At 26.2% G+C, this 19479-nt stretch overlaps 1 protein-coding gene across 5 annotated transcripts; it reads left to right on the plus strand.

Moving 5' to 3' along the window:
* The first annotated feature begins 13 nt into the window (after positions 1-13).
* LOC135924923 (WD repeat and FYVE domain-containing protein 2-like) lies at positions 14-18839 on the plus strand. 5 transcript variants are annotated; one of them, XM_065460059.1, is made up of 12 exons: positions 14-191; positions 229-302; positions 346-419; positions 460-514; positions 554-704; positions 799-914; positions 5486-5612; positions 5898-6003; positions 7668-7769; positions 10742-10947; positions 11606-11688; positions 18711-18751. In XM_065460059.1, exons 1-12 carry the CDS (start codon positions 61-63, stop codon positions 18734-18736), a joined length of 1251 nt encoding a protein of 416 aa, XP_065316131.1. In that variant the 5' UTR covers positions 14-60; the 3' UTR covers positions 18737-18751. The 5 variants fall into 5 exon arrangements, with proteins under 5 accessions (XP_065316131.1, XP_065316128.1, XP_065316132.1 ...); XM_065460056.1 differs by lacking the exon at positions 18711-18751 and adding an exon at positions 11978-12101; XM_065460060.1 differs by lacking the exon at positions 18711-18751 and adding an exon at positions 10989-11046 and having other exon boundaries at positions 15-191; positions 11606-11736.
* Positions 18840-19479: the final 640 nt, after the last annotated feature.

The raw sequence follows: 19479 nt of genomic DNA on the forward strand, positions 1-19479 counted from the left end.
TATCGGTTTTCCTGATGTTTCGATATTTTGCATATTATTAACCAATGTAAATTCCAAACTATGTCAAATAAAGATGATTATTTTAATTTAAAATTTAATCTGATACTTGAATCAAAAATTTGTAGGATACTCGAATATGTAAGATTTATAAAAATTATATCTGGGGGATTAGTTGGTATTGGTGATGATAAGTATATAATTATTACACATATTTAATAATGGCTTTAGCTATATACGAGTTTGGGGTGAATATGATAAACAATCAGAGCAATTCAAACTTCTTCTTTGCCAATCAGTATTATGTAAGTATATATATTTTATTTATAAACTTATATTGAAATAAAGCTCAAATATCTTCATTTGAATTTTATGATTCAGCATATAAATGTTTTATTGGTCTATCTATGGGACTTGTTGCAGTATTATATATAATTGATATTATATATTCTCGTTTTTAAGGAATACAAATTATCCCAAAATATGACAAATCTAACCCACATTAGAAATTATAATGGTTAGTTACAATTTGTTTATATGAAAACATTATCTTTAGGACATAAATCAGCAATATTATGCATATTTTATTCAGCAATGAATAATATACTATTAACAGGAGGGCAAGATAAAATTTTATTTTGGCATAATACTACTACTGGATTAACACTTGGAAGCATAATAAACCACAAAATTATAACTGCTTTAGAATATCCTTTTTTTATCAATATTTATTAATATATTGCCTTTTTTTCTATTAAAATTCATATAATTATTAACCTTAACTTCATACAATATATATACTTTTGACTCTGCAGCTAAATTGATATTTATAGGTGACTCAGGTGGAGATATCCATTTGATTAAAATTGAAGATTTACATGGTTACAAACCTTTGACTGTTTTAAAAGAGCATACAAGTTATATATTATAAAAAAAAATTCATTTTAATGTTGAATATAATATCATAAATATTGTAATCTTAGTTCTGCATCATAGCCCAAATTAATTATTTTAAAACATATATTATAAAAATATCCTTGATAAATTTGCTAAATTTAATTTTTTTTAAAGTAGCCACTATATCATATGGTTTAAATTAGTTGGCCTGAATTGTTTGGCTGACCTCAATTTTTTTTATCTAACCCATCAAAAAAAAATTTTACAGTCTTCCATCCTGCCCATATTAATTTTATAAAGTAGTTGTAAGCTTTAAGATAATTAAAAAAAATGAATAATATTCTATTCTAACATGATAATGATAACTGTATAATAATACATAGCGTTAAAATACTAAATTAAAATTATATAAAATAAAATAAATTAAATAAAATATTATATAAAAACCGAGGTGGGACTACAAGTTCCCAAAAAACATGTGTAGTTATATTTTAAAATTATGATTTGGAAGTTTTGTTTTAAGAAATAAGATTCTTTAGGGTCTGATGTAAGGGCTCTTATCTTATCCCCTATATTTTTTAAAAACTTTAAAGTTCCACTTGGCATATGTCCAAGGGAAGAGATGACAATCGGTGTAAAAATATAATTTGTGAATTTGGAATATTTCATTTTTTTTTTTCTCGGCTATATCAACCGGATTAGAATTTAAATTTTTTGGGAAAGAAGATACATTTTAATACATATTTTTCCTAAAATATAGATTTTAAGTTAGTTTGTATTATATATATATTTTTTTTTTTTAAATATAAATTTTTATTTAAACATTACTCAATTATTCTTAATACAACAAAATTTAAATTTTTAATTTTAATTTAACTTTTATTTATATAAATTTTTTTTTAAAAATAAATAACTTTTTTTTTTGAAAAATCACTCATTCATACATACCCCCTACCCTCTTCTCCTTTTTTTTATTCTTCTAAAATGGGTATGTCAAGCATTTGTAATGCCTGCCATAGAAATATAACCTTGACCCAAGCTATTTGTTTTTATAAACATGGGCCCAGGTCTAAACCATGTATAAACTCTGGTAAACCCCCTTCAAATGAAATTTTATACAACAAAATTGAAACAACCCCCATTGTAATCCAAAATTTTTATCCTGATTTTTATGATAATTTTTTAAAGTGGGAAAAGCCACCAACCTTAATCCACCTACCCCTTAAATCAAGGTCTTTAATTTCTAATTTTTTAACAACACTTATTATGGAAGTTAATTCAAATTTAAATTCCCTTAAAGCTTGGGAGAATCTTTTAACCTTACCTTTCCTTTTAAAGTCTTAATTAAACCTACAGATAAAAATAAAAAAACTATTTTACATGAATATATAAAATATAAAATAGACCATTTCTATGATTTAGAAATGGAAAATTACGTTCCTGATGTAAGGGCAACATCTAATTTTTCCCATAAATGTAAGATTATATCAAAAAAAATAGACCAAGGGAACGTATGTGGAGCTCTTAAATTAGCCTCATCTAATGATAAATTGGCTCCATTTGATGAACATACTTTTACTTTACTAAAAGAATTGCACCCTCAGGCTTTTCCTGAAGATCTTCCCATCCCTATAAAATCTAATTTAATCGAAATAGGTAAAGAAGAACTTATTAAAACAATTTTATCTTTTAATAAAAACTCTGCAGGGGGAATTGACGGTTTTCGCCCCTCTTATTTCCAATTTTTAATTAACCCTAAAAATCCTCATAAAGATACATTTGTAAATTCATTGGTAATACTTAGTGAAAATATATTGAACAATGATTTACCCAGTCAAATTCACCAAATCCTTTTTGGCGCAAGATTAATTGCTTTTACTAAGCCTGATGGTGGAGTTCGGCCAATCGCAATAGGGTCTTTTTTTAGGAGACTATTAGCTAAGATAATCGTTGAGCGCATCAAACCTGATGCTTCAAAAATGTTCCAAACATATCAACTAGGCTTTGGTACTAAAGGGGGATGCGAAATAGCCGCTCACTCTCTTCGCATATATATCGAAGATCCTCCTCCAGACGCCGTAGTCTGTAAGCTTGATTTTAAAAATGCTTTTAATTCTTTATCCAGAAAAACATTTTTAAACATTTTTTATGAAAAATTCCCAGTTTATGCAAGATTTATTGAACAGTCTTATGGCTGTAGAACCCCTCTCAAATTCGGGGAATATACAATTCCTTCTGACGAGGGTATTCAACAAGGAGACCCTTTGGGCCCTCTGATCTTTAGTTTAGGTATACATAACCTAGTTCATTGTCTAAAATCCTCTTTTAATTTAGATTTAAACATATGGTATCTAGATGATGGTACCATTTGCGGACCTTCTAAAAATATTCTTGCAGCGATAGATTATATAGAGAAAAATTCTCTAAACATAGGCCTTACTCTAAATAAAGCTAAATCGGAAATATGCTTTTTAAATTCAAATACTCTCAAAGTCCAAGGGTTTAAAATCATCAAAAAAAGTGAAATTAATCTTCTAGGTTCACCTTTAAGCAGTTTTTCCAACTGTGAGGTGTTCGTGGAAAAATTTTTCGAAGGCTTATCAGGACTCGAAACTATTTTAAACGAAATTCCTTCACACCAGAGCTTTTTTCTTTTAAAAAAATATTTATTTTTACCAAAGATAGTACATATTTTTAGATCTTCTTCCTTTTTTTAAATAATGAAATTATTAATCGTGTTCATGAATTTTTTAGAAGTTTATTAGAAAATATTTTAAATATTAAATTGGAAGATTTTAATTGGGGTTTCTCACAATTACCCTCGAAAATGGGTGGTTTAGATTTATATCCTTTAAACCTTCTATCTTTTTCCTCATTTTTGGCATCGCGTTTGATGAATAACGCCATGATATCTTCTTTTATATCTCCTAAAGATAACCTTTTAAACTCAGCCTTGACAGCCTGGACATCTTTAGCTCCACCTGAAGCTGTCTTACCCACGATCTTAACACACCAATCTCTTTTCGAACCTTTAATTAAAAAAATTTTTAAAATAATCTCATCAAACCCCCCTTTGGAGTATATTCAACTATTACAGAATGCTGACTGTACTAGTGGTTATGAATGGTTGGAAGCATTACCAAGTCGTAACCTAGGTAACCTCTTATCAGATGAACAATTAAGAGTTGCCATAGGCCATCGACTTGGATGTAACATTGTTCAACCACATACATGCATCAAATGTAAAACATTAGTTGACTCCAAAGGGAGACATGGTCTAAATTGTATATATAGTCAAGGCAGGCATGCAAGGCATGCAGCAATTAATTTAGCTATTAGCCGTTCTCTTACCAGGGCCCGAATACCAAACATCCTGGAGCCTACAAATTTATCGTTAGATGATGGCTTAAGACCAGATGGTTTAACTTCCGTGCCTTGGTCTTTAGGGAAATCCTTAATTTGGGACTTCACATGCGTATCTTCTTTCCCAAAAAATTTAAATTCTAATCCGGTTGATATAGCCGAGAAAAAAAAACAATGAAATATTCCAAATTCACAAATTATATTTTTACACCGATTGTCATCTCTTTAAGATAATTTGTTAATTTAATATCATAAGTTCTATTTTATATTTTTTGAATAAAATTCATATGCAGTTTATAAATAATTATTATTAAAATATTCTAACATTGTTATCATTTATATTCAATTTATCATTTTTTTATATATTGGTAACTGATAAAATACTTTGTAAACAATTCACTATTACTAATTTAACAAATTTGTTCATAAATTTTGCAGGAAAACATAATTTAATTTTTTTAAATATATCCTCAATTAATCACCTTGTATTGTGAGTTATTTTCCTCTTAGGCTTATTCCTCAAAATTATAATATTTAATTTAAATCAAAAATATTGCAAATAATTTTATAAATTGGAATTTTTATTTTTAAAAAATCGTGATTTTAGCTAATCCTAATAAATTCTTCAACCTCTCCATTATGAGACAAGATTATTAGCCATGTCCTGTTTAGCTAATCCTTATTAATAAAAATGAATATGAAGTTCCAAAATAAATTACCAATATAAAAAAATAAAAACTTCATGGGGTAAATGTTACCTATATAATAATGAGCTTAACTCTTTGCCGTTTCTTAAAACCCGCTTAAATTTAGGTTTTCGACTGTAAACCAAAGCCAATTTGTTATTATTAACTCAAAGCAAAACAAAAGCACTATTTGTTGAGAAGGAACATTAAAAATGAAACGTAAAACTGTTATTTTCCTGCCAGTTTTCATAAAATTAGTATATTAATTTTTACCAGAAAGCATTAATGAGAAAATCAAAAATGCAAATTTTTTGGAGAGATGAGGGGGGGGGGGAGGTGAGTTGATTATTAGTTCAAACAATTTTTCATATTTTCTAATGAATTCTAATATAGGATGCAATCATATATGCATTGATTTATTTTTGTTGTTGAGTTTAATTGTCATCTATCTATAATATAATGGTATTTTAAAGTATAGAACTACCCCCCCCCCTTAATTTTTAGTTTGATGCTTGATTTTTATTTATTTTTTATTTATTCAGGTGAGGTAACACAAATCACTTGGGATCCTATTCGTATGAAACTATATTCGGGTAGTAACGAAGGAATTATTCTTATATGGGACATAGGGGGAAACAACGGGAAAATAATACAACTCGAGGGACACACGTAATTTCAAAACATTCATTATTGAAGCTTAATTTTTTTTAAATAAGGCTAAACCTCTAAAGTTACCATCATAGTCACTTTATAATCGGAGGTTTATAGTGAACGTAAATAATTGCATTTTTGCGAAAAAATAACTAATCTTTTTAAGAATGTATCTAGTAACTATAACAAGTTACCTTTCAAAGGTAACTTTTGACAACACTGCTATATGCAGATTATATTAAATAATATCATTTGTAATATATAATTGTTTTAAATATATTTATCTTTATATAAAAAAAATAGGCAGAAAATTAGCAAAATTATTGTTTCTTCTAAAGGCAATTATTGTTTGTCTTCTAGTATGGATGGAAACATCATAGCCTGGAATATGACGGTTCCTCGTAAAGAGGTTATGTTTTTTTTTAATTGAGCGAATTTGAGAAAGAGTAAAATGTTTAGAAATAGGGTGTAGAGTTTTACAACTTAGGCTAAAGCCATACCAGAACCTTCGGGGGCATGATTTTAAAATAGCAAGCCAAAAATCTAACTATTATTTACAAAGAATTGGATAATTCTAACGTTTCTGCGTTTAAAATTTTATTCGCTTACTATTTCTATTAATTTCTATAATTTTTCTATATTTTAAAGTATTATAGGTATATGTATTATATTTAAAACTACCATGTATAATTTATAAGATTTCCGGAAGAGAAAAAATATTCAAAAAAAAACCTTACTGATTCCAATCACATAGTATAATAAATGCATTATTTAAAATTCATTGTATACTACCCCACCTCATTCATATCACTCAAACCTCGTAAATTAATACTGCCATCTTTATTTGTTAAAGTATTACGATACTCTATCCCAAAGAATTTTCACATATCGAACAATATCAACTACACTTTTGCAATTTGAAAGTATCAACTTAGCCCAATATATTTTTTGTATCAATATCGAAAAATCGATATTTTTATATATTTACAGCTTGAATTTTTAAAAAAATATTTAATTTTTTTTTATTAAATTAATTAATCAGAGTTATTTTACATTTTAAATAAATATTAATTAAAAATTATGATTAAAATAATTAATTTTAAAGCAAAATCTTGATAATTTTTTCAGTACATAGTGTAAAGATTCTCCATTTTTATTAATTTTCCTAATATTAAACAATTATTTATAAAATAAAACACCACCATTCCTTCCAGCAAACCTGGTGAACACTTATTCAGTGTTGTTAAAAATGTTTTTACTGATAGGAAAGGATGTCTTTCCCGTGAAAAAACTTTGAAATATCTTATTGATCAAATAATTGATATTGATGTTAATTTGTAATTATTTTATGAAATATGCATTACTATAATTATTATTAATGTATTTATTAATTAGTAATTAAGTATATCACAAAAAGTATCGATAAATTAATGTATCGTATCGAATACATTTAGGAAAACTATATTTGTATCTGTGTCGTTACATTTCAATAGTATCGTTAACAAGTCTGCAGAATTTTTTTTAACAACAATAAAAACTAAAAATGAGATTCATTTGTCAGGCGATATATTATAAAAAATGTTTGTAGATTAAAAACATTTAAAAATATATAGAACCAATTTTAGAACTGTGCGTTTGTTTCCCTAAAATATTTTTTTTTAAATTGTAACATTGGGGACCTAATAAAGTATATCAAAAATATAAGAAAAAATGAAATTATACTAAATAATGGATACTGTTTTCACTCTATCCCAAATCAGGCTTCTGTTTGGATCAAGAATCAGTAAATAAATAATTTTGCTTGATTTTACTTTTATCATTTCTAGATTTTTTTCTAGGGTTTTTTAGGACTATTTTTCCGCTTATTAATTTATATCTATATAAATATATTTATAGTTTGCTTTGATATGGCCTAACCAAAAATCGATATAGTTAAGATTTAAGATATCGTTAAAATAAGAAACATAAAAGTAAACGATCCTTTTTTTTAAATCTTAAAAATAGTTAGATGTTTTTATTATGAATAAAAATGTAAACATTTGATTTTAAAAAAATAACTATTACCAATTTTAGCCGGTATCTTGGCGTGAAAACGATTTTTGCGAAAATTGTAAAATACCCTTTTTTTGGAATTTCAAATCCATGATCGAGGGGAAAATTATCGGAGTTAGACAGGTTTATTTTTATACAATTCTTATTATTTTTAAAGCAGCTTGATTATTCAGGGTTCTAACTCCACTTTGGTCTAAAATATAGATACACAACCAATATCTTGTTTGCTCATATATTTAGCTTGTGATTACGATTATTATTTATTAATTTCTTAATCTGTTTTACCAATCAAAAAAAGAATTAATTTTGGAAATATTGTTCTTGGGGGATCCACTTCCACCTATATATATTCAACAAGAAAAACCTCTACAAATTTACTTGGAATATGTTTTTCATATAACTATATAAAATATAGTTCTTACTTTTTTTTAATCCAATGTTTTAAATATTAATATTATAAAGGATAAAGCATTATTTTTAACGCGTGGATAAAATTTAAAATTTAATTTTAAAAAATCATTTAGAAGAAATTCAGGATATAATAGTGTTGACTACAGAAAAGATGGCACCTTTGATAATTTTTCCAGTTATAAATACTTAAAATAGCTATGCTTAAACTTGATTAAATAAATTATAGGTATTTAAAAAATAAATTTTTCTAATCATTTAAATTAATTATTATTATTTTTAAATGCCAATATTCTGACCTAAATTATGTATTAATTCTTCACCCACTTTAGCCACTTAAAGTCTGCCACATTTTTATTTCCTTATATATTAAATTGTATCTTTCACTTCCCCTTCCCCATCATCTCTATATTTTGTTCTTAACCTTACTCTACTCCTTTATCTGAATTTATCTTAACAATTTTACACATTGTTCCATACAACATAGGCGTAAATTTTCCTAAGGTTTATATGTCCCACTCCCACCCATACATTTTATTAGAGAGCATTTTTTTGGCATGTTGCATCTTTTTAAAATGCTTTTGCTGAAAAAAAGCATTTTAATCAAGCGTGTCACAAGACAATAAGCATTTCCCAAGAGCTTATTGGATACGCAAAATCTAAAAAATATTGTAAACCGATATTTTTATAATTTTTTTATCTTAATATGTGTATTTTCAAAGATCTTTGAGCTCTCTAAAACTCTTACAAGAATCAAGTCTTCAATAGCTCTTCTTGTGACTGACTGTGGTCATTTTTCAAAGAAAAACACTTTCTATAATGATATACTTGGGGACTAGTGTAAGAGTATAATTTTTAGATTAAGATAATATTAATTATTTAAGAGTACCTCTAAATCTACAAAGAAGATTTTTAGCCCCCCCCCCTGGTTACACCTCTCGATACACCATATATTTTTTTTATTCCCTCCATCACATATTTGGAAAATTTATGCTCGATTTTCCTCATATATAATTTGTCAAAAATAGAACCTTTAAGGAATATAATTAATTCTATTATATATGGCTGTGCTGATATTAAAATGATATGATTATAAATGTATGTATCTCGGAATTGTCACTAAACCATCTTGGAATGTTAACAAAACTTTAAAGTAATTTTACAAACAAAAATATTTTAAGAAAGAGTCAGTATCGGCAAATGAAATGAGCCTATCTTTGGACGGTTTTCCAATTTTTTGCCGATCCTATCTAGAACAAATTTTTGATCGGCCAATTCTGACGCCTACTTATAATAATTTTGTTTTATAACAAATTTTAATGTTATATAGATATTCCGTGATGTTTGCGCATAAAAATTTAGCTGCCAATCTAAATATCGGTGCAGCTCTAATATGAGACTTTTTGATTCTGAGTGCGTCCAACATAAAATAATTTATGATATTTTAAGCACAGTCTGTTTTTTAGAGTTTATCAAATACTGAAATGTTCCTATTCGATTTATAAATTTCTAATCGAACAATTGTATTGTTCGATTTCATATGAATAACGAATAATTCAATTAAATAAATTTCTTTAAAAAAAGCATAAATTGTTTCTTTTTTAGAGACTTTTTTTGGTAATCAATATCTATAAAAATAGATGCTCACAAGATGCAAACGAGCTCTAATACAATTTACATGTTTTAAGGAAATTTTAAACAAGAAGTCTCATATCACAATCAAAAAAATAAATGGTTCAAGAAAAAATAAAAAGAGTGGCTTCAAAAAACTTAATTACTTAAAATTTGCAAATAATTCTAAAATTTAACAAATTATTGGAATATTTTCTAAAATTTACGAATAAATCACGAATAATTTTAATTTATTCTCAAATCACTTCTTTTCATTTTTTCAAAATTATAGCATTATAATAAAATTTTAAAAAATAGATTTGTTATAAAAATAAAATGACTATCTATAAAAAAATGGCGAAATATCTTATAGTTTTCGCCAAAAAATTATGGTTTTTTTTTGAAATAGCTTCCTTCTTATAAAATTGATTTTAGTGAAGTTGGGACCCTATGATTATCAATACTAGTGTTGTTAAATGGTTCGATTTGAGCCGATTTTTAAAAACGTCTAACTCGATATTTCATCCAGAAAAATATTACGCAAGCCTAACCACTTTGCTCGATAGCACAAACATTTGGACATTTATTAGTGAAATTTCGAGGCTTATGAAAATATTGAGTTAGCCGTATTTAAAAATCGGCTCAAATTGAACCGTTTAACAACACTAATCAAGACTATATTAGGATTGTTTACGAAATGGCATCCACGCCCCTAATATGATAAAAGCAAGCAATGATACTAAAGTAAACTAGTTTATTTTAACTTAAAACTTTTAAAATTAGTTTCTTATGTTTAGTGAATTAGCGAAAAATATTATTCAGTTATTTTTATTCTTAGGTAAAAATTGGTATATTTTTTTATGTTAAAATTAGAAATAAATTTTTAGTATTTTAAACAAAAAAATCACATTTTTATGCACTGGATATTTTGACCTGTTACGCACTTCTTATACATCCATTCATAACTCCTTTCTACATGATAATGAAAAAATATAAACATTATTTTGATACTTATTAGAGTTGTTTTTATAAAATATAACTTTTCCTAGTATACCCTTTTATAATATCAAATAAAGCATCATTGCAGGCAATGTGGTAGGGCTTTATGCAACGATTGCTGCAATGAATTGACTATATTACCACATCTAGGCTATGAAATACCTGTTAGGGTTTGTAGCTCATGTTTCACGCATTCCAATCTTCCTCAAACATCAATATCCGATATAAATATAGGAAAAAATGAAATTGTCAATGGATCCATCAGTGGTATTTCATCTTTGAGGTAAAAAAAATTATGCGAAATTAAATACCGTCTAATTCAAGCTTTACAATTTGAGCTACCACTCCGGGCATGTTTTAACAGTGTCTTATGCCTAAAAAGGTATCATGATTAAAAAAGGTTAATAAATCATCAAATTTTTCTTTAACATTTCACGAATACAATTGGTGATGACGCTTGGGTTTGATGGATCCCTACTTTTAAGGATAAACATCTTATATTTTAAATGGGCTTCTGGGCAAACAATGAAAAAAATATAAAATACACATGAGAGGACGAAATTTCAGACCCGCCCAGATTTATAAAAAAATTTATTTTCAAACCTAGCTTATTTTAAAAAAATTTATTTTCAATCCTAGCTCATTTTAAAAAAATTTATTTTCAAATCAGGCATCGATTTTTTAATGGAATATTTTGGCCCGATATGAATTTTGAAAATTTCGTAACATTTTCACCATATTTCGCAAATTTTATCACCTGGAATGAAAAGATTAACGATTTATTCACCTTTTTCTATCATTATTTCTTTTTATTATAATCTTTTTTAAAAAACTGCTCTAATCTAAGTTCGAACCCAAAGCTTTTACTATCCGTGTTTTGTTAAACGCATCTCTCGAGTCTATGTTATCTTAATCATTGTATTGTTTTTTTTAATTTAAAGCCAAAATATAGTCTCTAAAGATATTAAATGGTCTCATTCTTTTAACACGCATCACCCTCTCCTCGCCATGGATATGAATGAAGGTTTGAAGATCTTGGTGACTTCTGGTGGAGATAAAATAATTAAAGTATTTAAGTATAATCGATTCCTGTGGTTCTAATTACAATTTTGTCGAATTATCCCATCTATCTATTTACTTTAAACTAACATTTAAAATTTTGTTTTTTATATCATTAATGATAATTTTTAAAGGGGGTAATTTTGTCTTTTTAAAATGGCTCTTTTTATCAAATTGATCGATGTGCAATTAAAACTCTGTAATAATCTAATCGCATTGATTTAATTATTAAATTTTAATCTTTATTTTATTAGGTATGGAATATTTCTTCTTTGGTGGAATAATTATAAATTATATAATAGTATGTTATGTTTATCTCTTTCAACAAAACTAGTTAATAGATTAAATTTATGTGCAATTATATACGTGATAAATAACATGTTACAAATCTATGTTAGTTAATTATTTTATTTAATTTTGTAACATTTTTTTCAATATTATTTTATATTATATATAAATCTATCATAATATTTAATGTTATCATTATATTAAATGTGTTATTTAAAATCTATTATACTATATTCTTTTTAATAGTGTCACTATATTATATAGTCATAATGAAATGCTAAGTATAGACTAGTTTTTCAGCCCTACTGTAGCATACGAATGTGAAATATAAGATTTCATCAAAATCTCACCCCTCCCCTCCTCAATATAAATGGCAGCAATTCTTATGTTATGAGACCTCTATTTATATTTTGAGGCATATCTGATTTTCCCATGCCGCGGGGATTTCTTTAAAGCATACTTTGATTATACCCATAGTTAATATTAGCACTTTTATTACCAGAACCTCATATTGAGTCACCAGGTTCTGTGCATTATAACTATTGCTTCATTTCGAATATGTTTTGGGCATATTATTTTTAATATTTTTCTAATTTTACTTTCTATAATTTATTTCTTATTATTTTGCATAACCGTCGAAAGAAAGATTCGTAGTAAACGATTCTTATTGTTTAAATCAAATTTTCAATCCTATTTATTATAAATTTTGAAGCTTGCCAATCTTTATTTCTTACATTATTCTTCTCTCCTTCGTTACTGATTATTTAAGATATTAATATAAAATATATATCATTTCATCTTTTTCTTCTTTTTGCAAGAAGTCACCGTTAAAATAAATAAGCCACTTAACACATAAATTAATATACCATTGCAATATATAATATTGATCATATTTTTTAAAATTTACCAATCCTCTGCCCTAATCTATGTTCTATTTAATTTTTGAACTCTTGATTTTCCACTATTTGTGATACATTAGCATTTGTTATAGTGCGCACAAAGTCAACATTTCAACGCAGCGTTTCAAAAAGCAAATAATGCATTCGTTTAAATTGGAAACATTCGTCTTGCATTTTAAATTATTATTAAAAAAACCAAATATCATGTGTTTAAACGTTTTAAATTTAGGCGCAACATTTCGAAAAATGTTGCATAAACCTCTATAGACTTATTTAAAAAAGGAGTGGGGCAGAAAAAGAGCCTACACCTGAGAACTACAATATTATTTAATTACTTTAGGGTGGGCGGAGGATCATTTTTAATTTGAAAATTTTACTATATTAGCACTGGTTTTAGTAAGGAAATTTAAAAGAATACTTCCAAAAGGAGTTGAATAATTTTTGAGATAGGAAACATTAGATAATGATGAGTTGAATAATTGTTGAGATAGGAAACATTTAGATAATGATATATGAGCAAAGAAATTCGAAGTACGCATTCATTTGAGGTAACTTTCTTTGATGCGAAAAAGCTTTTTGATGGATCTTTTGCTATTATTTAGTTTTATGAATTATCTTTTATGGTTTTATACTACCATAAGGATTTGTATTTTGTATATTATTTTCCTTTATATGTGCACAACAATTCTATGGCATCGTGGGCTAGATTATGAACGGAGTTCCTTATTATATGGGCTAGGAACTGGATCCGGCGTTTTTTTATAGTTATGTTTATCGGCGTGTGATTTGACTTTTTCCAAAGATTAGAGTTTGAGATAACTTTTGGATAAAAAATTCCATTTATTGTTAGTAGACAATTATTTATAAATATTGTAGTCGTCTCATTTCTGTCTTATTTGCTTCCCAAATATCACCTCCATATAATAAAATAGGAACTATCGTCGAGTTGAATAACCTCAATCTGGTAAATACCCAGATCTCTTTGGTTTTCCAAACTTTCATGTACTTATAGAAAGCACCCCTCGCCTTTTGTATTCTGATCATCATTTCCTCTTTTCCACTGCCTTAGTTATCTAGTTTTATACCTAAGTACTTAATTTTGTTCACAACCTTAATTGTATTTCCTCCAAATGTAAGATTATCTAGCGGTGGAACATTTGGGGAGGGGAGAATAAAAGTTTTTTTGAAATTTATTTCAAGTCCAACTCTTTGACTTAGGATCTCTAGTAGGTATAACAAATTTTTGGTTTCATCTATACTCTTGGAGATTACAACTATGTCGTCAGCATATGATATTATTCTGTTGACAAAAGATATGGAATTATTAGATCCTAAATCTACAGATCCGCTGCCCCCAGTGCTTCCTTTGTGACTATATATTATTATGTTGAATATTGAAGTGATAGCATGGATACAACATCTTCTAAAAAGTAAAATAATTTTCTTATGAAATTATGTTATTACAAAATGATTTGCTAATTAAATATAGGGCAAGCTTTTTTTGTTTAGAATGTAGACGTTTCATATTGAAAAAATAAAAGTTAATATTTCAATTCAAATAGCTGCGCTTACGTTTTTTTTTTAATTTGCGTTTTGAAACGTTCAATTTATGCACACTTATTTATCTCCATTTCTGACTCAGGCCATAACTTCCCAGGCCCAAGACGTAAATAATAAATATCTAATATTTTTTAATTTATTTAATCTTAATTATATTAATAATTATAACCAATATTTTATTATTGATTTAATTTTATTAAATAATTTAATCTTTATTTTATTAAATAATTTAATCTTTATTTTATTAAATAATTTAATCTTTATTTTATTAAATAATTTAATCTTTATTTTATTAAATAATTTAATCTTTATTTTATTAATGAATTTTTCATTAATCTTATTTTAGTTTCTACCAATTTTAACAAAATATATTGAAAAAATTATATGTGTAAATTTAAAAAATATGTATTGTGTTTTTTAAAAAAAGGCATTTATAAAAACTAATATTATTTTTTTTTTATAACTACGAGTACGTCCAAAATCAAAATTTAATTTAAAAAAAATATATTTATTATTGAATTTGATTTTGGACGTATAATGTATAAATGCGATATTCATTTTTTTGTAAAAAAGATTTTATTTTGTACTCACCCTAATTATCTAAAAAAAATATTAAAAATCTTTCGGGGAGACAGCTAATGTAATTTGCTTTTAGAATAGCTAGAACCAGCCTTTGTCGGAGGATAAAACTTTCTCGGATCCTCTGAGTTTACATATTTCAGAACCTAGATTTTTGACGAATGATTGAGTGAGTTTGTTAAAAATGGCGAATATGATTAGTATGAAAACATTTGGAATTTTTGTTATTCATTTTGATTTAGAATATTGAAGGCTTGGTTGAAGGAATCCCAGTTGAGTAATACATGAATAACCCCAAACTAGTAATTACCCACTCTTTCATAGCATTTGAGTAATCCCATCTAAGAATTTATCGCTTCATCTGTAAAAACCAGCTGGTTCTAGTATTGAAAGTATTTTAAATGATTATTAGTGTTATTATCATCAATTAGTTATGAATAATTAGGAATAATAATTGATCAATTTGGATATTAGAATTAATAGAATAATATATGGAATTCGGAATAATATATAGAATACGGAATAATGTATAGAATAGAATCAAATTAAATTGAATAATCGAATATTTGGAATGATAAATCAATAAAATTATTATATCATGTTTTTAATGTTTAATTTTGGTGTTTTTGTAAATATTTTTTTTATATTAAATTACATATATGTGGCACTTGAGTTATTTATATTTTTAGTCAATGTATTGGTTTATTATTAATCAGATCAATTTGTTAATATAAATGAGGTATTAATTTTTTAATACAAATTTGCCTCAATTATAAATGATATATTATTATAATTATTAGCACTAATAGATAACCCGTCAAAAATGACGGGAAATGAGAATTTTATTCGTTTTCTTACGATTGATGTTATCTTTTATTTAAAAACCATATCCAATTTATCTTTTATTTAAAAACCATATCCAATTTTTATACTTTTTACCCCAACCCCACCGCCCCCCCCCTCTCTTGAAGCAGGCCAAGTTTAACCCATTATTACTAAGTTAATACTATTTTTGATTAAAAATATATTTAAATTAACTTTTACTTGAGACGCATATCAAAATTCTTTATAAAATATTATTGATTACCTATGGCTAATATTTAATATTAAAAAATCCAAAGCCATATCCAAGCCCACAATAATTTTGAAAAAATTTCCCTAAACCCGAAACCTTAATAATTTTGGTAGTTCTAAACAAAAATTTTGAAAAAAATCATAATGCAGTAATCAGAGATCTTCATGGTCCTTTTTTTCATCAGGCCCATCCCAGGCCTCCAAAAAGTTTAGGCCAATGACTGGCCCATATTATATGTTAAAAAATTTTCAAGCGTCTAAGAGCCTAATAATTTTAATTTTTCCCATGCCCAGCCCATTATAATTTTGAAATTTTTTCTCAAACCTGGTCCAACCCATGATAATTTTAAAAAAATTTCCCAAATCAGGTTCAAGTCTATATTAATTTTGAGAAATATTTTCTATGCCCAGGGCGAAGAATCATAAAATATAATATGGGTATGGGGTTAAGAACGGATATTAAAAAATATTATTAATATATGTATTGCCATAATATAAATGAGTATATTTTCAATAGCTAATTTTATTGAGCAGGAACAATGAGAAATAAAAATTATACAAATATTTACTATGTGCAAAATAATAAGTATATATGCAAATTAATATGAATATTGTTTATAGATACATTTTGGCAAGCTTTCTTTCATGTAAGATCCTTGAGAATATAAATTTTTTTAAATATTTAAAAAAATAATGATTTCCCTTTTTTGAATTGAAATTCGGACCTTTTTTTATAGAACCTTTTCCTTTTTTGATCAAACTTTTAATGTGAAATTACAAGTTCTTAAAAGAAAATGGGGATCTAGAATCAGTTTAAATGAAACTTTTCTAAGAATGATAGGAAGATAGGGAAAAGAAAAATAGAAAGAAGCAGAACTGAAAGGAATTGGGAAATGGAAAGATAAACGAAATTGTAAAAAAAATGGGGTAATGGAAAGTGAAATAAAAAATAGAGAAAAAGGGGAAGTGAAAGAAAAATAGATTAAAAGAGAAAAGTGAAAGGAAAGAAAAAATTTAAAGGGAAAGGAGAAAGAAAAATGTAAAGGGAAAGAAAAAGATAAAGGAAAAAAAAAAGGAAAATGGAAAGAAAATCTGGAAAGGAGCAGGGAGAAGATAAGGTAAAAAGTAAGAAAATGGAATGGCAAGGGAAAGAGAAAGAAAAAAGTAAAGAAAAGGGGAAAGTTGGGGAAAAGAAAAGGGGAATAATGAAAAGAAGGGAGGGGAGGTTGGATTATTTAAAAGTCTGATTTAGGTCGATTTTTAAAAACAACCCAATTATTTTAGCCAAATTAATATGTAAGGCTGAAGATTTTGCTCGTAGATGGCAAAAATGTTTGGACCCATATTTTATCTTGAGGTTTATATAATATTATTTTGTCTAGAATAATAATAGGGTTATTTTTGTAAATCGAGTAAATCGACTCAAATCAGCATTTTAATAACCCTATAAAAATTGATAGGTAAAGAAAAAAGGTAGAAAAGGAAAAGGAAAGGATAGAATAAATACAACTTATTATTATTTTTATTGAAGTAAAACCTGTAGAGGAGTCAGATCCTATTAATACCCTTTAGAGAACATATCCAGTGTAATGAATTACACTGTTTGGAAATTTAAACCCATTTTTGGTATCTTTATTATTATAGCATACATATTTAATGAGGGGAAGGGATATCTTTGTTTTAAAAGGAGGTTAATGTATTGTGTTTGTTGTTAATGAAACTATATTCATAAATATTCATAATAATTTTGATTATATGTGTGCTGATTTAATATTTAAAAAGAGTATTTCAGATGGATTGATGACATACTGAGTCAAGGCTTTTGAAATGTCACTAATTATGATATATAGGTTAAATTTATGAAATGTTGCTTTTTCTAATTTGATTTTTAAAGCTATGATCAATTCAATTGTATTTCTTCCTTTATGGAAAGATGCAATGTTATCATTGCTGTTATTATCAATGTTTAGGTTAAATAAAAAGTTCATTAGAATTTTATAAATTGATGATGAAGGGGTTATTCCTATCCATTTGGTGATTTAGGGAAAGGTATTTTAGGTAAATTAATGATGATTGATTTGCAGATTTCAGGAGGTACGTTTGCTGCTAACCAAATCTTGTTTAAAATTGGAAATAAAATTTTTGATGTTGAAATGGGAAATTTATTAAAAGTTCATTTGAAAGATTGTCTGACATGAATTTGTGATTTTTGAAGCTGTTTATAACTTTTATGATAGCCTCTTGTTTTAAGGTAAAAGGAGCATGTGTGTTTAGTTGTTGAGAAGTTAAAGATTTAATGAGAGGTATTTAACAATTGAAAATGTTCCTATAATGATCAATAAATATATTTATTTGATCTTCTGGAGTGTTAATCGTGAGACAACCAATTATTAAGTTAATTTTTTTGTCATTGGAGGATGTGAGAGTATTAGTGAAGGAGTTGTAAGGGTAATAGGAAATCTGTAAATAAAAAAAAGTTTAATAAAAATAATTTGCCTGATTATTGATTTTAAATTGATCTTTTTCTTGGGTGTTGATGATGTTATTTTCAAAATATTTTATTCCTACAAAAAAAATTTATAAATAGGTACCGATGATATGACGTGGCGATGACATGACGTAGTGATGACATAGTGAGGACATCGGGAAATTATAATATGGATGGATATTGTTCTATTTTAAAAAAATTTTAGAAGTAGAAAGACTTTTGTATAAATATTATCTATATTTCTAGACATTTTTTGTAATAAATTTTTTAAATTTATATAAAAATTTTTACTATTATATCTCTAATTTTAAGCAAAATACAAAGATTATTTTTAACTCTGATATAAGTTTTAATTAAGGATATATTATTTTATTACAATAAATATGGAATAGGATTATAAATGTTTTAAATATCTATCAAAAATCAAAATATGTTTGTTATTGATAAAAATAACTTATAAATATTGATAACAAAACTATTATAATTTTTTTTTGATATTGATAAAAATATTTTAAAATAAATTAAATGTGTCCATTTTATTATTATATATTTTATTTAATCTAAGTGGCCCTTTATCCATTTCATTTATGACTACATTTGAAATATGTTTGATATCACTATATATTTTGTGAGAGTTTGTTAATTTGCGAATTTTGTCTTCTAAATATAAAAAGAAAGAAGATTAAATAATAAAGATATCAATTTTGAAACAATAATATAATTTAAAGTTTAACTATTAATTATACAATAATAAATTATACAGTAAAAATATTATAAAATTAAAGTTAAAAATTAAAAGAAAACTAAAAAAAATAAAAAGTAAAAGTAACAAGTCCTTCTCTTTCTATATAAAATCCCCTTATATAGT

The sequence above is a fragment of the Gordionus sp. m RMFG-2023 genome, chromosome 2 (genome assembly GCF_954871325.1).
Source record: "Gordionus sp. m RMFG-2023 chromosome 2, tfGorSpeb1-WG-v2, whole genome shotgun sequence".
In the NCBI taxonomy this organism is placed as follows: Eukaryota; Metazoa; Nematomorpha; class Gordioida; order Chordodea; family Parachordodidae; genus Gordionus; species Gordionus sp. m RMFG-2023.

Excerpts from the sequence above, each read along its gene's own strand:
- LOC135924923 (XM_065460056.1), top strand. The coding sequence starts at position 61 with ATGTCAAATAAAGATGATTATTTTAATTTAAAATTTAATCTGATACTT. Across the intron at positions 515-553 it reads CCACATTAGAAATTATAATG|GACATAAATCAGCAATATTA; the intron begins GTTAGTTACAAT and ends CATTATCTTTAG. Across the intron at positions 5,613-5,897 it reads ATACAACTCGAGGGACACAC|GCAGAAAATTAGCAAAATTA; the intron begins GTAATTTCAAAA and ends TAAAAAAAATAG.